Raw genomic sequence first — 20,313 nt, 5'->3', positions numbered from 1 at the left:
CCTGGGGCCCTTTCCTTTGGCACCTATCGCTGCACCTCACCTGGCCTCTACACCCAGCACTAGCACGTGGACCTCGGGAAGGAAAGGAAGCTAAGAGAAGAAAAGAAGAGAAACCAGCACTGTGTGTGGGGCTGGAGGACCACGCCCAGGCTGGGAACCTGCAGGGGACACTGAGGGTGAGAGAGAACCCAGAAAGAGGCTCTGCTTACTCAGGTCCTGCAGGCCTCTGCTCCAGAGCAAGAGGGGCGATGCTGCACTCCACAGAGCCCGTGTGCGGGCCAGGCTTAAGAGCACATGGACACCACGTCCAGCGCTAAGCCAGGAGAGTGCTGAGGGAGGCAGACAACCACAATGCAAAGAGCAGAAAATACGGCAGCACAGAAAGAGGAGGGAAGCGAAAGCTGCCCTGTACGGGGCAGCTGCTGCACAGGAGGGCGCTCGCAGGAGGACGCACGGCCCCGCTGCTGTGGGAAAGCACCTCTTCTGTGCCTCTGCAGTCGCGGAGCGTCAGGAGAGGAAGAGGGCTGACGGCAGCCAGAGTTGTGTGTGCACGGCTGACGGGGCAGTGTCTGTGTCAGCTTGAGACACAAGGCTGGGGAGCATGTGTGAGCTTCAAGGTGTGCACAGTGACACCTTCCACACAGGTGACTGCGAAAGCCATGCTTCCTGGGCCCCTGCTCTGGCCGTGGGGCAGAGGATCGCTCAGTGTCTGACAGCTTTTCACTGTAGGCAGAACTGGGTTCAGGAGCTTCCAAGGATGGACCGCACTGCCACTTGGTGGAAGCCCTCCTGGCACACTGGCCTTAGGAAAACGGACTTGGGAATAGCCCATGGAAGAAGTGGAGTGGGAAAGCTTCTCTTGTGACCCCTGCATCTGAGCAGCACTCTCTAGCACAGAGAACATTCGCAACCCTTACCTCATTGGTGGACCTACAGCCACCTCTGCTGGGTGCACCTATTTTATGGAAGACGAAGTAAGCTTCAGAGTTAAGAGACTTGCCCACGCCCTCCAAAGAGAAAAGAAAGCACCCCAATCAGGAATGCTGACTCCCAGGCTGGGGCTTTCTAGGCTCTGCAGCTTGCCGAGAACAAGCAGGGGATCAGGAGGGAAGACTGGCCGGGTCAGGGCTGGGGAGCCCCAGAGACAGGGTGAATGGCAGCAAGAGCTCACATGGGCATGGTGAGGGGCTGCAGGCCCTGGAGTGTCAGCAGGGGTCGGTGGGCCTGCCCAGGTACTCACTCGTCGATCCTGTCCGGGAAGCCCCAGCAGTGGCGGGGGTCGCTGTCGCCATGCCCCGTGTGAATGAAGCTATTCTGCAGTGGCTGGCTGATGTCCTGGGCTGACAGGCCAGCCACGGAGGTCACCACGTTGCGAGGGAAGGGCCCCACACACAGCGTCCGCGTGTTCTGCCCACGCCACCAGTAGTTCTCAGCCCTGCCGGACAGAGATGACACAATGAGCACCAGGTGTGGTGGGGCGGGGCCCCAAGCGGTGGGACCCTTATACCCTAGCCACCTCGGCAGGCCTCAGGGCCAGGCGGCCTGCCATCAGCCCTCCTCCCCCGCAGCTCCACACAGGCCTGGCTGTTTGCACACAGCCTTACCCTAAGCTCTCTAGGTGGGTCAGGCAGCTTTTCCTACAGTTTACAAACAAGGAAACAGGTTCCAACAAGCAACATGACTTGCCAGATTACCAGAAAGATCGCAGCAGACCCAGGACTCAAACCCACGTGTTATGGCTGCAAGGCCAGCACCCCTCTTCCAAGACCACTTTGCCTGCCCACCTCCCTGGGCAAGGCCCGGGCCCCAGTCCTGTTCTGGCCACTTGATTTCACTCATCAACCAGGTTCTAAGAGATGCAGGGGCCTGAGAAGAGTATCAGGAGCCTCGGCACTGGGATGTGGGCCGAGCTCTCCAACTGCTCCCTCCCTCCCGCACGCAGACCTGCAAGGGTCTGGAAGCACTTGGGGCAACCCCAGCCTCCTCTTCACCACTCTGTCAATCTCCAGTGCCTTCCACCACCTTCTGGCAGGGCTGCGGGACCCTCACCCTTGCCACCCTATCCATCTCCTCAGGAGCAGCTCTATCTTAAGACAAGGGGTCCGGGAGGGAACTCAGTACTCCTGGAGTGACCAGACCATAGGACCATCCGTCCCTTGCTCTGACCTGACACTAAACCTCCACTGACAAAGCCCAAGCCAGGGCCTGGAATGGGAGCAAGAAAGAACAGAGCTCTTCCCTGGACACTTCTAATGCCTAAAAGCTGTGTGGCTCCTGCATCTGCTGCTGGAATTGTTCATACCTCACAATGTGGGCAGAACGTGGGCTCAAAAGAGGTAGTGACAGCCCACGCTGCTATGTTGGGCACACGTGGGGCCAAGCTGCATGCCCTCCCTATCACCCCCACACCTTCACCTGCCCCACACCCAGGAACGTCAAGAAGGCCCCCTCGAAATGCAGCCGGACAGGAGGGGTTGGAGGAGAGAGGATGAAGGTGGCAGTGATGCCTGAGCACCTGGACCTAGCGCTCGTGAGGTGACAACGGCCGGCTGAGGCAGGGAGACCTCCACAACAGCCTGTCCCAGAGACCAAAGGTTAAACCCCATGAGCAGAGCAGTCCCCAGGGAGGTGAGAGGTGGGGCTGAGCTCCTACAGCCCAGCCCCACCGCCACCCACAGCAAGCCTGTGATTACCACCCTGCCCTCAGCAGGGCAAGGAAGAGAGGACAACACCCCAAGAAGGGTCAAGGCCCATCTGAAAATAGCAGGGCCGTTCAAAGGAGGAGAGAAATGGCTTCCCACCATGCATACAGCTTCCTATGCCAGCTGGCTAGGAGAGGGGTACCCAGCACCAGTCACCCAACTGCTGCTTGCCCCCAGCACCTACTGGCTCCCTGCTGGCTCTTACCACCCCAGCTAGATGCCAGACTCTGCCCCCCACCCCTCTCCAGAGGAGCTTATTAACTGGGGAGAGAACTGCAGCCCGGGTGGAGATGGCCTTCAGAGTAGAGTAGACTCATGCCCAAGGCCAGGTCCGGCAGGAGGCTGCTGCCTCCACCCCTCTCCCTCGGCCAGGACAGCCCAGCTCCTCACACAGAAGCCTGCCTTGCACCCAAGTCTGAGAGCGAAAAGAGATACCAAATCCACCTCCCCTTATGACAGGCATGGCCGAGGCAAGGGCCCCCAAGGCTGCTGGGAGTCCTGACGCCACTTTTCAAAAACATGCTGGCCACTGGGGGGCGGGAGCCAGGGTGCAGTGCGTGAGGAGGAGAGCCCCCTAGGACTGCACCCAAGCACACTCGGAAGCAGCATTCTCCCCTGTCAAGGCTCAAATGGAACTTCCAAGATGGCCAGTGCTGCATCTTACAGCCCATATATCCCACTTTGAGGTTCGGGGCTGAGGTGCCAGCATCCCAGAGAGGATGGAGACACCCTTCCCACTCAGCCTGCTCTGGCCCCACCCTCTCTTCCCACCACGAACTGGCCAGAGTGTCCACGACAACGGGAGGGCCAGGCCTGCCATCCCGCAGTGACTGAAGCACAGATAGATGGGGAGTCCTGGGGGATAGGCAAAGGGGCCAGTACCTCCGGCATGAACTGTCTACTTCCTGCTGCCTCAGCGGCCTCCCGTCAGCACCCCTGGGGCAGGCAAGATAGAAAACCAAGGCCTAACCTAAGCTAAGAACTGCCTATGGCTGCCCCAGCTCTGGAAATCTTAGCACTTGTTCCAGTGCTGGCTTAAGGTAGTCCAGAAATGGCTAAACAAACATTGGTTAAACATTCTGCTCAAAACATCTGCCCCCACCTTCTCTCTGGATGCCCCAGGCACCCCTAGCCTCAAGGGATAACCCAGATGTTTTGTCACCTCCCTGACCTACCACAGGAATCAGCAACTCTGGGGCCATGGCAGGCCCTGCAAATGGATTTCAAAACCTCTGTCCTTCACCAGTTCTGAACACAGAATAGAAGTGCTGCCAGCTACCCTACCCTTCCAAATAAGACCCCCTGTCAAAGACCAGTCATCATGTGTCTCTCTGAATCTAGACAGAGCCTCCTAAGCTCAGCTCACAATATCTAGGTGTCTTCCCTCTGCCCGCCGCTTGGTACCTGAGAAACACTAAGACTACAGAATCAGTCAGAGCTGGGGCAAGTGGCTTCCCGACTCTGGGATCCAAGGCTAAGAGAAAAGCATGGATAAGGAGGGAGCCGAGAGCCAGGCAGGAACAGGCAGAGCCCACGTGCACAAACCCAGGCCCAAGACACACAACAGAGCCCATCCACCCAGAGACATGGAAACAGAGTCCGCCAAACAAACACAGATATGCGGGACTGAGAAAACAAGGGGGCAGGGTTAAAGCTCTGCCACCACCGACACCCGGGCCCACTCCCAAAGCCTCACCGGCTGTCGTGGCCTCTTGCCCCTCACCTCCCACCTCCTGAGCAGCTCCAGGGCCCCAGCAGGGCAGGTGCTGCGGTCCAAGTCAGGGCCGGTGGCCCAGGAGGAGCCCAGCCAGCCCAAGCAGTGGCAGCAGCAGCCGCAGACCCAGCAGCTGGGGCCAACCGGAGCCTGTGGCGGAAGGGCAGGGCGGGCGCACCCACGACCCTCCCGGGAGGAGCCGCTTCCCTGGCCCCTCCCGATGCCTGCCCTGCTCTGGCGGTGACCTCGGGCGCCAGCTCCAGAGAGACACACGCTCCATAAACACAGGAGGCTCCTGAGTCACCCCTAGGAAACACTGGCTGGCACATGAGCTCCCACTGAAAGTAAGAGAAGTGGGTGGTGAAGACCTGGGGTTGCAGTAGGAGCACAAGAGGGGGTTAGGTCCAAGCTCTCTGGCTCCCAGAGGTGGAAATGGTTGTAGGCCCAGACTTCTGGCTTAAGGCCCTGCCGGGTACCTCCAGGGGAGCCCCCACCCTTAATCTTCCTATTTCCAGAATGCTCCCTAGAGTGCTGTGCTCACAGTCCCTTCCCTGGCCCCTCAGCTCCAAACCCACTGACCGTGTTCCTTCCTGTCCCCCCAGTCTCTTTTCTTCTAGAAGCCTTCTGCTTTCTTCCACCACCACTCACTCCCCAGCCATAGCTGACGCCTACAACCTGTTGGTATGTCATTCTTGTTCCCAGCTCTAGCTCAAAGGCGAGGGAACTCTGGCCTGGAGGAGGTGCTGGGGCCACAGCGGTGCAGGTCTTGTTCCTACACAGCCAGCCCAGGTTCCAGCCCTGCTCTATCACCTGACTCAGACCCAGAGGCTCTCCCGCCTCACCGACTCCCCATGAGGCCCAAGATTTAACTGAAGGCTGCAAGCCCCACACCCTAACGTCCAGGTAGAAAAGTCTCCATGGGAAGCAGCTCCAAGCCCCCATCCTTGCCTGGTTCTGAGTCAGAGGAGCAGGGAGCACAGGGAATTTCCTCAGCTTCACTCCTCTTCCTGGTCCTCGACACTCACCCCCTGCCCCAAAGGCACCTGAGGCATGCCCTGCCCCAACCAGTTCCTCAGACACTCTGGGCTCAGATAACAGCAGGTGGGGCCAGTGGTGGGCGGGGCCTCCAAGGGGGGGCAGCTAGCACTCTGGCTGCAGGTAGGAGACAGTGACTCAGGAGAGGCTGGGGTGGGGGCAGGAGCAGAGAGGGCCCTGTGAGGGGAGACTGGGAAGGGGGACAAAGGTGGGGGCCTGGGTAGAGGATGGGGGAAGGTCCCAAACTAGGGGTGGCCTGGGCAAGGGGAAGGCTGCTTGGGTACCGAAAAGCACCAGGTAGACAGTCAAGAGTCCTCATGCTGAGAAGAGGCATGGAGAGAAGGGGCGACCTAAAGGAGGAATGTTTGGGGTTCCAGAGTTCTAGGCCAGCAGCCTGGCCCCATCCACATAGCCGGGGCTAGAGCCCAGTGGAAAAGGGTGACAGAGGAGCTAGGCAGGGAAAAGCCCATCTGAGCAGCAGCATCTGAGTCCTCAACCCCATGCACTCAGGAGTCTGACCCAGGCCTGGCCTCCCTTCACACTGCAGGGCTCAGGCCCAACCACCAGCCTGTGTGGCACCACGGGAGGCAGAAGAGATCTCTGTCCACATGCCCCTCCAACCTGTGCCCTTCAAGGTATCCCAGGGCAGGGCACAGCCCCTGCACTCCCTACCTTCCCTCAATGACAGTGATGACATCATTCATCTGGATGTGCAGCTTGTCTGGTTCCTCAAAGTCCTGAAGGGCCCGCATGTCAGTGGGCTGGGCCTGGGGGCAGAGACAGTTCATTACCCACCCAGGACTGACCCCTGGGCAGCCCCTGCTTGGATATCCCTGCTCCGGTGGGCAGACCTGACTCTCACCTCCAGCAGAAAGTCTCGAAGAGCCACAAATGTGGGTCTGTCCTCTGGCTTATGAGCCCAGCACTGGACCATGACATTGTAGATGTCCTGGGGGCAGTCCTCCGGCCGGGGCAGCCGCTCCCCCTCCTTGTCAATCTTATGCAGGATCTGAAGTGGGGTGATGGGGTGGTGCAGAGTTTGAGGACCAGCAGGGCACTCAGCTCTTCACTCCCCACCTTCCCTCTAGCCCACCCCACAGCTGCAGCTGCTGGCTGCAGTGCCATTCCTCCAAAGGAGGGATCTGCTTGCAGGGGGGGGGGGGGGGCCTCTCCCAGAAACTCTGACCCATCTTCCCAGGTCTGGGGCCTCAGAATGGGTGGACGTGGCAAGGGCTAGGGAGCAAGGGCAGCCCCTTCTTTTTGCTTAGTTCTCCCTGAGAGGTCACGCAGACATGGGGGGGTGGGGTCCATCACATGACAGTCAGATCCAACAAGGTCAGGTTGGGAGCCAGAGATCAAATCAACAGCCCCCCCAATACCCTATGGGAAGCACAGCTCCCAGGCCTCTCACCTGACTGCCATTGAGGCCAATCCAGGGCTCCTGGCCATAGGTGAACATCTCCCACAACGTTACCCCAAACATCCAGGTGTCGCTGGCATGGGAGAAGGTACGTGTCTTCAAGCTCTCAGGGGCACACCTGGCAGAAGCAGGGGTCAAAGAGAAGGCCCCTTGAGCACCCCCACATGTATCAGCCCCAATGGACATAAAACACTCATTCAGCAAGCATCTGTGGTTGCCACATGTGCCAGGCTCAACAGGTATCAGGGACACAACATGAAGTGGACAGGGAGGGGCAGGACTTCTTGACTACACAGTGCACAGACTTGGAGAAAATCCCCTACGCTCAGGTCTCTTATTCACACGCACCCTGGGGTGGGAAAAGGAGGTGACGTTCCCCAGTCAGGGAAGCATGAACGGGAAGGAGGAGGTCAGAGGCTCCAGGACGCGGCGGGGATGAGAATGCAGCCTGTTTGCTAACTGTGGTGGGAGGATGAGAATTTCCAGATTTGGGGCAGGATCCTTGGATTTGGGTCCTTTCAGCCAGGAAGTGTGGGGGTGGCAAATTCAGATGGGGCCTGGTAAAGAACCAAAATGGGTGCAGTCCCACTGGCTTCACCCCAGTATATCCGCACTTCTCCCTGGGCCTCCCTCTTGGGTGAGGGAGAAGCACCACGGCAGTGGGGCTAGAAAAGGGGGGCTCCAGTGTGGACTGAGGTGCAGAGAGAGGAGGATGGCACCCTGGAAGTGGAACCAAAGGATCTCTCATGGGACTCAAGAGCTGGCACTGCCACTCAAAGGGGACAGGACCCAGGGAAAGTCACTCAAGATCTCTAAGCCTCATTTTGCTCATCTGTGTAAGGAGAACAATAACCTGCCCACTCCACAGGGTTGTTTTAAGGGGCTATAACACAAAAATGTGACCTTATAATTTACCATCCAATCCAGGGTACTTGAATACAAAAGGGGGTGCTATAAATTACTCCAGGACAACAGGCATAATCTAGGATCTATAGTCACCCTGGATGTAACGTCAGTTACTAATTAGGGTAGCACACATGCTGGGTTATAAGGGATGCCCAAAGCCACAGCTCTGGCAAGCATAACTGGACCAACCCCTCCTACCCCAAAGCAGGGAGAGCGCACTCCTTTGGGTACCTCTGGTACCAGAGGACCACAATGGTCTCAGCACAGGATATGCCCACACATGGGCCAGCACAGGGCCAGGTGCCACCCACCCCAGTGTGCAGGTGGCTAGCCCCAGGCAGTCTATGAGGCCCAGTGCGGTCTGGCCCTGCCTACCACTAGCTCCACCTAGAACATGCCTAACCTCCAGTCTTTGCCTGGCTAACTCTCCTGATGCTTCAGGAGCTTAACATGGAGTCCTCCAGGAGGCCTTTTAATACCCCACTGAGTAACACACTGCTGTACGAGTCCCCACAGCATTCATCCCTGTGCCTTCCAGTACCCAGACCCTGACACATGGGCCCTCGAGAAGTCCTGGATGGATGGGTGAACGGATGGGTACACAAGAAGGGCACCCTAGGCCCACAGTACACAAGGGCAGGCCCAGGTAGAGCCAAGGGCTATGGGGTACAGAAGGGCCCAGAAGCTTTGAGGCCTGGGTCTGCAGGGACCAGGGTGGGGTCCAGACCCCGTGAGCCGGCAGCACCTGCCCCTCACCAGGCAAAGGGCACCTTGCGATGTTCCTGCATGACGTAATGGTCATCATTCTGGGGCAGTGCTCGCATCAGCCCAAAGTCCCCGATCTTGACCAGGTCTCGGGTAGCCAACAGGAGATTGCGGGCAGCCAGGTCACGGTGAATAAAGCGCTTGGACTCCAGGTAGCCCATGCCCTCAGCCACCTGCACGGCGTAGCGGCTCAGAGTCCCCAAGAGGAAGTGGCCCTGGTGCTTACGTAGCCGGTCCAACAACGATCCCAGCGGTGCCAGCTCTGTCACCTGAGGCCACGGAAGAGGCAGGAGGAACAGGCCTGGATGAGCCCCGCCCTCTCAGTATCCCACGCTAGGCTGCCAGTCCCTCTCCTGAAGGCCTGCCAGAGCCATGCTCAATGCGCCTTCCTGGCCTGTCATCTGAGGACCTACAGGAGTCCTACAGATTCCCAGGCCTCTCCTTCCAGGAAATGTGGGAAACTAAGGCCCAAAGAGAAGCAGCCCAAAGGGGCAAAGCCTTGCAATTCCAAAAATTAAATTCAAGGACCAGGCCCTCCCATAGGTGTTGCTCTGCCAATGAGCACCAGCCAAGCCCAGGGATGGACGTGGGCTCCAGCAGACAGTCGGCACCGTACGGGCCCCTGTGAGCCCCTTCATCCCTGGGGCAGGGGGGACACCTGGGGGCCCAGAGCCCCTGTCTGCCCACAGCACTCACCATCTTCATGGGTGGTGTGAGCACCACACCGTAGAGGCGAATGAGGTTTCGGTGGTCAAGTGAGTGCATGGCGTTGACCTCCCGGATGAAGTCATCCATGGCCTCTGGCTGGCTCAGCACATCAGGCTTCAGGCACTTCACAGCCACACTCACCTGCCCAGAGTGGGATTTGCAAGGAGTCAGGACTTGCCCAGCCCCCAACCCTCAGAGCAGAGAGAAGCTGCTCCACCCTCCAATTCAGCTCAAAGATCCCTGCCTCAGATCTGCTCATCTGGGTGAGCATGTTACCAGTGCCTGGGCTGACACATTCTGCATGTGGCCTGACTGAGGAAGGGCAGCTGGCTGGTCCCTAGGGGCTATCAGCTGGGCCTCCCCTTCCTGGGGGAATTTCTAGGTTAAATAGCAATCATAAGGTAGGAGATGGACCAGTATGATGACAGGATATTAAAACACTATAATACAATGAAACCTAAAAAGTCTTTTTGGTGTAGAAGGAAAATGCTTTAAATATAATGCCAAAAAACTAATCTACAGTTTGAGAAGTCAGAATAGTAGCTTCCCTTGCAGAAGGGGCTACAGAGTGGAAGAGGCATGAGGAGCCTTCTGGGTGCTGGAATGCTCCATACACCGTCTGGACAGCAGGCTGATCGTGGGTCTATGCAAATGTATAAAGTCACTGAAAATTTATATGCTTTAGTGTATACATGTTATCCCTCTGGAAAAATTTTTAAATGCCAAAAAGAAAGGATAAGTTTTAAAAAGTTGCATCCAAAATTTGTATCTTAACTAAATCCAGTAAAATACCTGAGGGAGAAAAAGGCAGGAATGCTACCTCTGCTTCCTCTAAGTAGTGAAATTACAGGCAATTATTTTTTCTTATTTTTCAAATAGTTTCCAAACTTTTATGATAGGCAAGTTATTTTTATAATTGAAACAAGAAACACAGGTGCTTAGTTAAACCTGAGCATGGACTCCAGGGTGAGCCACTTTGTGACCTGTCCCCATCCACATCCCAGCAGAGAGGGGAGAAGAGCCTCTACCAGCCTCGGGGCCCATCCCACTGCCATGCCCGCTTGGCACAGAGAGCTCACCGTCTTCCCCGAGGGAGCGTCCCACTCGCCCCTGCGAACCACGCCAAAGGAGCCGTCTCCCAGCTTTTCCAAGAGGCGCAGGTCCTTCTCCCCGATGAGGCAGGTGAGGCTCTGCAGGGGCCCTTCCCCTGCTGGGCCCCCTGGGGTGGGCGAGGTCTTCCGGAAGGTGCTCTGAGAGTGATGAGGGGGGAACTCAGCTTCCAGCCGCTTTCCACTGAACACCTGTTTGAAGGCAGCCAGGGGCCAGATGGAACCCAAGACTGCAGAGCCAGTCATTCAGTCCCACTGGGTCCACCTGGGTCCTCAGCTCAGACTCCAGACAGGTCCTGGCTTTGTCAGACTGTGGGGGGCAGCCTGGCTGGAGGCCCACATTCCCTCCGGGGGAACCCCCAAACAGACACCCACAGTCTCAGAGTATCCTCAGGGTGGGTGGCAGAAACAGACAGGCACGCAGCCTGTGGTTGCTGTGGCCCCACACCCAGCTGTGGGGAAAGAGACAGTCCGAAGCCCTCAGGCACCACCCACCCCAGCTCTGAATCTCCTCCCAGTCCTCCTGCCCACCCCCCTCACTGCACCCCTTGCCCAGCACAGACTCCAGCCCCTAAACCAAGGAGATGAGGCAGGAGCCTGAGGGGCCCTCCACAAACACCTCGCTGTCCATTTTTAGCCCTGGCCCCTTCTCTGGGCTGACCATTTGGCACTGTCTGTCTCCACCCTCCCCAGGGAGTCGGCTGCCCTTCATCCTGCCCAGGGGAGAGGATAATTTTAGTCTAGGTTGAAGTGGGGGAGGGAGAGGGAAGGAGGGGGAGAGAAAGAGAGAGAGAGAGAGAGAGAGAGAGAGAGAGAGAGAGAGAGAGAGTGTGTTTGTGTGTGTGTGTGTGTGTGTGTGTGTGTGTCAAATGAAACTAGTCCTTGCTGGGGAAGGGCCCAGGAAGACAGCTGGGTTTCTGGAGGGGCGCCTAAAGCTGAGGGTTGAGAAAGAAGGAAGACTAGAGGGGACTCTGAGGCCTGGGCTGGAGAGGAAGGGGACCAAAGATCAAGGGACAGGAGGAAGGAAGCTGTGAGGGTCAAAGCTGGCCACGTCCACTCGGGCATTCAAAGCTTTGGCTTCAGGCTGCACGCTCCCAGTTCAGGCCCCCCACACCCGAAGCTGGTGGAGCCTTATGAGCTAGGAGCATCTCAAATCTGAGGGCCTCTTCTGGCCTTCCTTCCTCCTCGTAAGTGGAATTCCTTACTTTTGCAAGCAATGTTCAGGTTACAAGGCCCTTCACAGCCATTGTCTTGGGGCCCCTCCCCACAGACCTGCAGGTGAGCTGGGCAATGGGGCCACAGCAGCTCACTGAAGACACAACTAAAGTCTGGGGAGGATCACCAATTGCCCAGGGACCTATCATAAAAGCCAGTGGCAAATCCAAGACCCCTGAATCCTGGCAAACCACACTGCCCTTCTCTCCTGCCTTTACCCGCCCCAACACACTCATCCTTCCCTAAAACCTGGGCAAGGGACCAGGACAGTGTTCCCAGAAAAGGCCACAGGATCCCAAGAGACAGCCCCTTTGCCGGACTGTAGCCAGAAAATCTCTGCTGCCCAATCCCAGCCCAGCTGTTCTGCCCTGCCCACCCCCTACCCGAGCCCTGAGGCCAGAAGTGGGGAGGGAAGGCCCTGGCTGGCTCACTTCCTCTCTCATTGTCTTCCAGACAATGGGCAAAGTTCCACTGAGTCAGACCAGGGACTCACTACACCACAATCCCAAATTAGGACAAGGTGGGAGGGTGGGGGCAGGCTGTGGGGAAGGAAGCTGTCAGCAGAGCCAGATGACCAGAGACACCTAGAGAGGATAGGGGAGGAGGGAAGCAAAGCAAGATGTCCTGGGTCCAGACAGTCTCCACCACCAAACGTTGGACACTGGCCCCAACACTCAGACAGAGCAAGGCTAAGTTAAGGCGCACTTGTCAACGAGCTCCTGTTGCAGGCGCTCGGGGAGGGGCTGTGAAGACCTTACTGCACACAGGCTGCTCACGTGTCCATCTCTGGCGGAGACAGACACTTAGCCGGGCAGCTCTACAAGTGCCCTGCCCGATAAGACCCTGGAGGAGTGAGGTCTGTACAAAGTGCCAGGGAACATGGTGAGATTACACTTGCCTGGGGACTAGGGGAAGGCTCCCAGAACCGACAGCAGAGTGGGCCCTCGAGGCTGCAACCTCCCCACCCCTCACCCACCTTGCTCATCCACGACTTGCGTTTGCACATGGCCTTCCTCCTCTTCACAGCCTCCCACAGCCGCCGCTGGCCTGCAGGGAGGCAAGGGGAGCCCGGCACTGTTAAGATGGCTCACAACCCCCAGAGCCCGCCCCACGGGCTTCCTCGGTCCCCCTGGGCTGGGTCCACTGCTAGATACTGTCCAGCACAAGGATACCAACGAAATCAATCTCAACTAACCGGGAGCTTCAACTGACCAGATGCTCACTGCATTGCACTTCTAGGCAATGGTTCCCAGATGCTTAACCACATGAATTGAATAGTAGTGATCTCCCAGCTCTCGGGAAAAAAATCAAGGTAGTAAACAGAATTTTCTCAATTTTGAGTTTTTTTCCCTATAAAACTTTCTTATGCTACTGGCATCAGACACCAACTATCCAGGCCAAAAGTAGCGTAAGTCAGTGTTTAATCTAGCACATTATTTTATCTATTTAGCTATGTTAAGTTGAATGCACTAAGTTTCCAATGTTCTACAAAGAACACCATGACTTCTAGATGCTACAACCCCTACTTTTAGGATAAATACAAAGATAAGAAATGAGTTCAACTTAGAGCAAATCTTTCTGGGTGTGAGTGTGTGTATGCACGTGCACGCGCACATGGGAGAGAAAGACAGACGGACAAAAAGAAAGTTAGCAAATCATCAACTGTAAGTTTTTATCTTTCTTCTCCCTATGGATCTCTGAACATTGACGCCCCTGGTGTTCCGAATGGTGACCAGAACAGACTTGATCCTATGCTTACACAAGACGGTGAGATCACTAGATGTCACAGATGTCCTACAGATGTCAATCAAACAAAGAGGGTATGCAATGAGTCCTGAGTAGCCAGAGCTTCAATAAGTCTTTATTCTCCCCAAACTCTGATGCACCTTTACACCCGCAAACTCCTGTGTGCAGCAACTACTGATGTCCCTCCAGCCCCACCTTGGGGGTTCTGGGACAGGCAGACAGAGTTCTCAGCTGCCACCCCATGGAATAAAGGGGGGCGGGTCTTCCATGTGCTTAGTGGTCCTGAGGATAGAGGATGTAAATGGTTACAAAGGTAAAGACAAGCAAGGCCAAGGTTGCACCTACCAGGCCGGCCCATGCCAATCTTCTCCAGGTCCTCATTCTTGACATACTCAAAGTGGGACAGGCGGGTAACATTGAGGTCATCGCGGAGCCGCAGGAAGTACTGCTGTAGCTGCACCTCGGACAACAACTCCAGCAGCCAGCCTGTGCCCTCCTCTGGCTGCATGCTGCTGCTGCCCAGCCGCTGTGAGGAGAGGAGAACGACTCAGGGACCAGGGATGCGGGAGGTAACAGGAGCCCTGCCCCTGAGTGCCCGAGGCTCACCCACATCTACTAGACCATTGTCTGGAAGAACTCATAAGCCACCTTCTTGCTCCCCAAAACAGCTGTATAGAACAGCCTGTATGTGCTTCCCCCATTCCTGCCAGCCGCAAGGGTAGAATTAGGGCAGCTGGGATACAACCCTGGCCCTGGAGTCAGGAGTCAGGGTTTTACTCCCAAAATCTGTGGCCGAGCAACCTGAGATCAACCGGCTCTTCAAGTCTCCACAGGGCACAAGTCCTTTGAAAATCTGATAAAAAACAATTGTCTCTCCTTGAAAACAGACATATTCTTACTCCTGAAGTTTCAGTAAAATGTTTTTGGGGGTACAGTGTCCTCTTAGGCCCACCCAGGGGCTCCTCATATCTGAGGGGCTCCACAGGAAGATCCTGGGACCAAAGCTCTAAGCTAAGTTCCTCCCAATGTTCAACAACCCTGGAGTCTCTTCCAAAAATCCAAAGACCACTCCATAGGCCACCATCCAAGCGCCTACTGGGCCACAGTAAGTATAAGACAATAGGGAAGGGTGGGGATTGAGGTAGGCTTCCAGATGCCCCAGACACTGAGGAGTTCTGCTCCTATCAATGGTTGTCACAAGAGACTGGCCCAGTGTTGTCAAAACTTCCAATTTTTTCAAGAAATACCAGAAATATGAATTTATATGTGAAATCTTACCATTAAAATTTTTTTGAAAAGGTAATATATGCACACGGTAAAATATTCACAAGGCACGCAGGGACCATAACGTCTCATTCCCTCCCCTACTGCCCAGCCACCTAGCTCCTTGTCCCTTAAGCCAGCTGCCAGTAATGTCTTTTATGTACTCTTTCAGACTTTGTTTTTACCTTCACACAAATAAATAGTCACACACTATTCATATCATTCTGTTCTTTATATATCTTCTTTCTCCTAACTTTTTAACCATGTCCACTGTTCGTTCAAATTTGAAACGACATGCACTATATAGTCCTGGCCAAACAAAACACATCTGCAGGCTACAATCAGCCAATGGGTACCGGTGAATGACATCTGACCTATACTCTCTTGGGCCCAGAGAAAGAAGCCAGTGGCACCTTCAAAGCTAAGCAGCCTGACCCTTGGGACACCAAACCCATCCTCGTCCAAGTAAGACAGCTCAGAGTCGAGCGCTTGGCCAGGCCAGGCCAGCCCCTGACCCATGCTCAACCCTCAATGAGGAAGGCAGGCAAGAGGAAAAAGGCCAGCTGCCCGGCTAGGTGCCAAGCGATGCCCCTCAACCCCCCGCCCCTGCCCAACTCCAAGGTGGCCTCATCCCCAGCTCTCATCACAATGAGATGCACGAAGAGAAGCAGGCACTCACAGCCCGGCCAGCATGAGCCAGGGGCCCTGCCAACACAGTACCAGCTCAGACTTTCCCAGGCAGCTCAGGCAAGTACAAAGAGTGACAAATGGGAATGAGAAACCCTCAGTTCAAATCCTGGCTCTTCCACCAAAGCGGCTGGGCCAGCCGGTGGTTTCCAAACTTTAAGCTGTAACCCTTTATTTGAATAGTTCTCATGAGGGCTGCACAGCCCCCTAGGGGACGCTTTTGGTTGTCACAATGTTTGGGGGGCATGAATAACATTTAGTGGGTGGCTAGAGAACAAGAACATGAGTTATCTTACAACACACAGGACAGTCTCACATACTGTTCCGAATCCCATATAACTCAATTCACGCAGGTGAAAAACTTGTTTATAATCATCCAGACCTGGACTCCAATCCCATTTAACATCTGAACAAGAAACTACTTCTGTAGTTTGAATATACACTGAATTTTCCTAGAATGGAACAACTGTGTAAACTGTGGGAAAACTGGACTTTCCTTTATTCAGAATAGAGCAAAAGTCCGCTGTTTGAAAAAATGAAAGCACCCCCCCACCCCTACTATTCCAAAACTCTCCTCAGTCGGCACTTGCAGATGTTGCCTTCGTGGTAGTTCTACCTGAGGTCTTAGTATCTGACAACTTCATTCTGTCATCTAGTGTACAGACACATCAGAATACATAAAATGTTATAAATTATTTTCCTTTTATTTCTCTGTTACATTATAGTTGTCATTATGTTGACTGGTTGACTTACACACACACACATAACAGGTTAAACTTCTATTAGTTTTAAGAAGAGTAACAATAACAGTAACATCTAACACTTCAACTACAGTTCCTATATGACACACACAGTTCTAAGCATTCAGCTGTATTAACTCATTCATCCTTAACAAAATCATCTGTTTACAAAAAAGGGTTTAAGAGGACAGGGCATTGTTGCTTTCCAGAAGAAAGCCCAGAGGTGCACCATGAAAATCACTGGCCTAGGCAGTTTCTCCCCAAGGCCTGGCCAGGCGGGGCCAGCCAGCATTCCCACCATCGCTACCCTGTCCCTGAAGCAAAGTGACCCCACACCCTACAAGGTTCAGCCTCAAGATGGGGTTTCTGGCCCCCACTAAGGCAAGCAGTCTATAGGCCCCCACCTCCCCTTCCCCACCCCAAGTCCCAGGGCTCCAGGCTTCCTATTCCTGCCCTCGTCTGGGCTCCTGAAAACAGCTCAAAGCCATGCCCTGAGTGGTGAGAGCTGGGGGAGACCCAGAGGCCCCTCCCCCGAAGCTACTTGGAAAGCACAGCCAGGCCTGTTCCCTTTTCCTGAAGCACCAGCTAACAAACCTCTCTGCTCAGCTGTACGCTCCCCTCCCTGTTCCCTAACCCCAGGGACAGGGCTTTTGCGTGTGTGGGAAGACTGGGAAGAACACTGGGATCCCGTGGAGGAAAGAAGTCAAAGTCCCAGTCCTGCCTCTACTGCTAAGCCCCGGGTAACCCCAGACAGGTTGCCTCCCCTGCTCTAATTCCTCCTCCAGCCCAAGTTTCTTTGTGAAGCACAGAGCATGGCTGCAGCTCCCCCCAGCTCAGACAGTCTCCAATTCTGCGTGTGCCTGGCCCCCAGCACAGTGTGGAGTCTGCACACCTGTGTCCGACCTGGCTCCGCGGCTGGCGTGCAAGCACACACTTGACCTGGCTCCTGCACACACTTTTCTAACACACAGACCAACGAGAATGAATGCAGCAGCCACAGGGGAGAGGCTACTGGCCCAGACCCCCCAGTCAAGCCCTCACTGGAGATGTCCCTCAGCCATTCCCAGTCCCACTCTCCACTCTCCGAGGAACCAACCCAGTCCCCAGCCAGCCCGGCCCCTGCCCCCAGCCCCCCACTCACTGTGTACAGACGCCGCCGCAGTCTGGCCAGGAGAGGAAAGGAGAGCTCTAGGCCAGGGAACCGACGTGCCGCTGGCATCTCCACGGAGCTGGACCCTGCTGAGCAGGCCACTGGGGCTTTGGCCCGGGAAGTGGGTGAGCAGGGGCCTCAGCTTCTGAGTTTCACGCCCAGAAGGGAAGTTGGCCAGGGGTCTGTCCCAGGAGACCCCAAAATCCCACACTGGGGGTGGGAAATGGAGCAGAAGAACAGGGTGGGCCCCTCTGCTCTGCTGCAAGCCCAGCCGGGCTTCCACAGCTGGCCAGTCTGGCAGGGAGCAGATTAGCTCTTCTCCTGCTGGCTGCAGCCTGGGCCCTCTGTCCTGTTTCTGTGTCTTCTCTCCAGTGCAGTGGTCACAGCTCCAGCCCTGCTCCCTGGCTTCCCCACCCATTTGCCCGCCCTCCCTCCCTCCTGTCTCCCTCCCTCCCTCCCTCCCCAGCTGAGCAGCTCTGACACTGGCTGAAAAAGGACCTTTCTGAATCACTGCCAAGAGGGCAGCAGGAATGGGGGGGACTCTTCCTCCCAGCCACCCGCGCTGGCCCCCCTGCCTCCCCATACACAAGGCCCCCTGTCTCTGGCTTCTACCCCAGCTCTCACAGTTGCAGACAACTCCTGGGATTTTAGGGTGGGGGCTATGTGAATCAAACAGCATGTACAAAGAGAGACTACAGGCCCCCATACAGGCTTGTCTGGGGATGTGGGGACTAGAACACAACCTGACTTGGGGGCTGGGATCCCAAAGAATCTTTCCTGGACCCTGCAGGCAGACCTTTCAGAGACCCTTCCCCATCCCCCCAGTCCCAGCCTTGGCTGGGCATCTCCTGGCTCAGACCCTAATGTGGCCCTGTTACCCTGGTGCCCGACGGAAATAGGAGGCCGGCAGCCTGCCAGAGTGGGGCAGTCCAGCCAAGAGCAAGGGTGGGGTGGGGGTGAGGATCTCCACCCCCTACCCTGCGGTTGCCTTGTCTGCTGCCCACAGCACCCTGGCTACCCAGACCAGCTGGCCAAAGTCCAAAACCCCTTTAAAACAAATATGCCCCAAGACCCCTGCTGGGATGCCCCCACCCCAAAGCTGTAGGGCCCCAGGCTGTAGGATGTCTCTTGCATAGCACCCCCACACACAGACAACAGACTCCACTTAAGGGGACTGGAGACTCTCCACCAAGCCCCCGTGGGCCCCCCATGTTCCTAGAACTGACAAATGATCCCTCTGCCCCTACTCAAAGAGCACCAGCTGCTCTTACACCCCCCTCACTGCAGCCCCCAGACACACCTGACAGCTGCAGGAAGTCCTCTCTGGCTCCCCCAGCTCCCCCCACCAGGCCGTGCCTAGGGAGCCCCTGTTTCTTGCACACTGCTCTCTTGTCCCTGTCCAGCTGGCCACCAGCTCAGGGAGCCCCAGCTGGCTAGAGGGTAGGCAGCTGGGGCGAGAGAGTTTTGGGGAATCAGCATCCGAGGCTCTCTTTCCAGGCCCTCTCCCAGTGCTTGGTCTCCCTGGGGATGCCTGAAGGGACAGACATTTCCTGGTCTGACCCCAAAAGGTACGGGGACACCCCTGGCATCAATCCCTCTTCCCAATCCCCATCATCTCCTGCCCAAAGCTTGTGCAGACAGGCAGGTGCAGCTTCCCCGTGAACAACCAGTCTGAGGGCTGAGGTCAGAGCTAATGGACAAGACAAGGTCAGGTCAAAGTTATGTTGGAGCTGACTTTTCCCCAAATCCTGGCAGACCATGCCCTCAAACCAGAGAAGCCTAAAGCCTACCCTGGCACCCACCAAGCACCACCTGGAAGGAGACCCAGGTGGACCTGAGGTCGGGGGCAATTTAAGCAGGGTTACTCCTATTGCAAGACAGGGCGCTGGATCAGAAGAGCCAGATTAAAAACTAGCCATCCCAGAAAGATGTGACCCAAAGCCACCAGAACCCCATGTTCAGAGACATGAAGGAACCCTCCTTCCTTACATGTTCAGTAAGAATAAACCCTAGCAGCTTGCCCAGCAATCCAGCATGGGAGGCTGTGAGAAGTGAAATATGTTGAGGGTCAGAATGGACCCCTTTATGCTGCAGCCGGAGAAAAACAGCCCCGACCTTTCTGCCCCAACTCTCCGGGCCTGTGTCCCCCTTTCTCCTGTCAGCTACTGCCCTCTGCCGGCCAGGAGAGAAAGTGCTTGCGCTCCAAAAGGAACGGAAGCTGCCCCATCTATATGAGGACCACATTTTCCAAAGCAAATGGACATTTGGCTTGATATGCATACTTGAAAGCCCAGTAAATGCGAATGCCCAGGGCAGAGACTCACTTGCCATAAAAGACTAAACCCAAATCCTAGCAGTGTTTCCTGGGCTCCCAAGGAACATTACAGAATGCCCAAAGGGCAGTGTATTTGGGTCCCAGGGGACCAGTGCACACGGAGGCAAATGCCAGCATCACTAATTCACCACCGCCGAAACCCCTGGCCCCACCACACCATCATACGCACCCCGCTGTTTACCCAGCCTCCTAACCAGGGCTCTGCGCCCGGGCGGTTCCTGAAGCACAGACACACGCACTCCTGACAGGCTGCTGCAGAGGGCCGGGCCCTCAGCGCACCGGCAGGTGATGGGGTCTGAGTCCCAGGTACCTGGCTGTGCCCTAGCCTCCCCTCATTACCTGCTGTCCCTCCTCACCCCCAGCGAGGCGCTGGTAAGCAGATCTCTCCCCCATGGGGCCCAAACTGCCGGTGGCGGTTCGGCCAAGGAGGGAAGCAGCGCCGCGGCCGCAGCCCCCGCCCCTCCAGCGGCACCGGCAGCGTCACCGCCCTGCGTCCTGAGGGGACGGGCCTCAGCGTCTCCGGAGAGCAGGGCCACTATGCGCCCTAGCGCCGCTGGCCTAGAGGCCAGGTGACCCTGCACCTCACAGCCTCACATCCGCCACCAACTGGCAGCCGGGGGGTCACGGCCTCTCGTCCTCTGGGCCTGCGGCCATCCCCTCCCCCAACCCCACCCCCAGCCTCCACTCCGATCTCCCCGTCTCCCCGCGCCACAGCGCTGCTCCCACCCCTTCTCTCAGGAGCGGAGGGGAGGGCAGTGCCAGCCGGGGCTGACCCCATAGAGACAGAGCAGGGGCAGGGGCTGCACCTTCCCTGACCA

General features: G+C 56.4%; 1 protein-coding gene across 9 annotated transcripts in view; it reads right to left on the bottom strand.

Annotated features, from left to right (window-relative positions):
• TNK2 (tyrosine kinase non receptor 2) overlaps window positions 1-20,313 on the bottom strand; it is a 39,491-nt gene that overhangs the window by 6,765 nt on the left and 12,413 nt on the right. For 5 of the 9 annotated variants that reach the window (XM_045540050.1, XM_045540048.1, XM_045540054.1 and 2 more), the window contains exons 2-10: window positions 13,666-13,846; window positions 12,551-12,621; window positions 10,330-10,551; window positions 9,239-9,391; window positions 8,534-8,811; window positions 6,863-6,989; window positions 6,314-6,460; window positions 6,124-6,218; window positions 1,241-1,435 (exon numbers count right to left, since the gene is read on the bottom strand). In XM_045540050.1, the coding sequence (XP_045396006.1) occupies window positions 1,241-1,435; window positions 6,124-6,218; window positions 6,314-6,460; window positions 6,863-6,989; window positions 8,534-8,811; window positions 9,239-9,391; window positions 10,330-10,551; window positions 12,551-12,621; window positions 13,666-13,828 (1,451 nt within the window). In that variant the 5' untranslated portion in view covers window positions 13,829-13,846. Of the gene's footprint in view, window positions 1-1,240; window positions 1,436-6,123; window positions 6,219-6,313; window positions 6,461-6,862; window positions 6,990-8,533; window positions 8,812-9,238; window positions 9,392-10,329; window positions 10,552-12,550; window positions 12,622-13,665; window positions 13,850-19,834; window positions 19,904-20,313 lie in introns of those variants that run through there. The other 4 variants (XM_045540053.1, XM_045540056.1, XM_045540057.1 and 1 more) reach the window with 3 other exon arrangements.

The sequence above is a fragment of the Lemur catta genome, chromosome 1 (assembly GCF_020740605.2).
Source record: "Lemur catta isolate mLemCat1 chromosome 1, mLemCat1.pri, whole genome shotgun sequence".
NCBI lineage: Eukaryota > Metazoa > Chordata > Mammalia > Primates > Lemuridae > Lemur > Lemur catta.
This window is presented reverse-complemented; position numbering and strand designations above follow the sequence as displayed.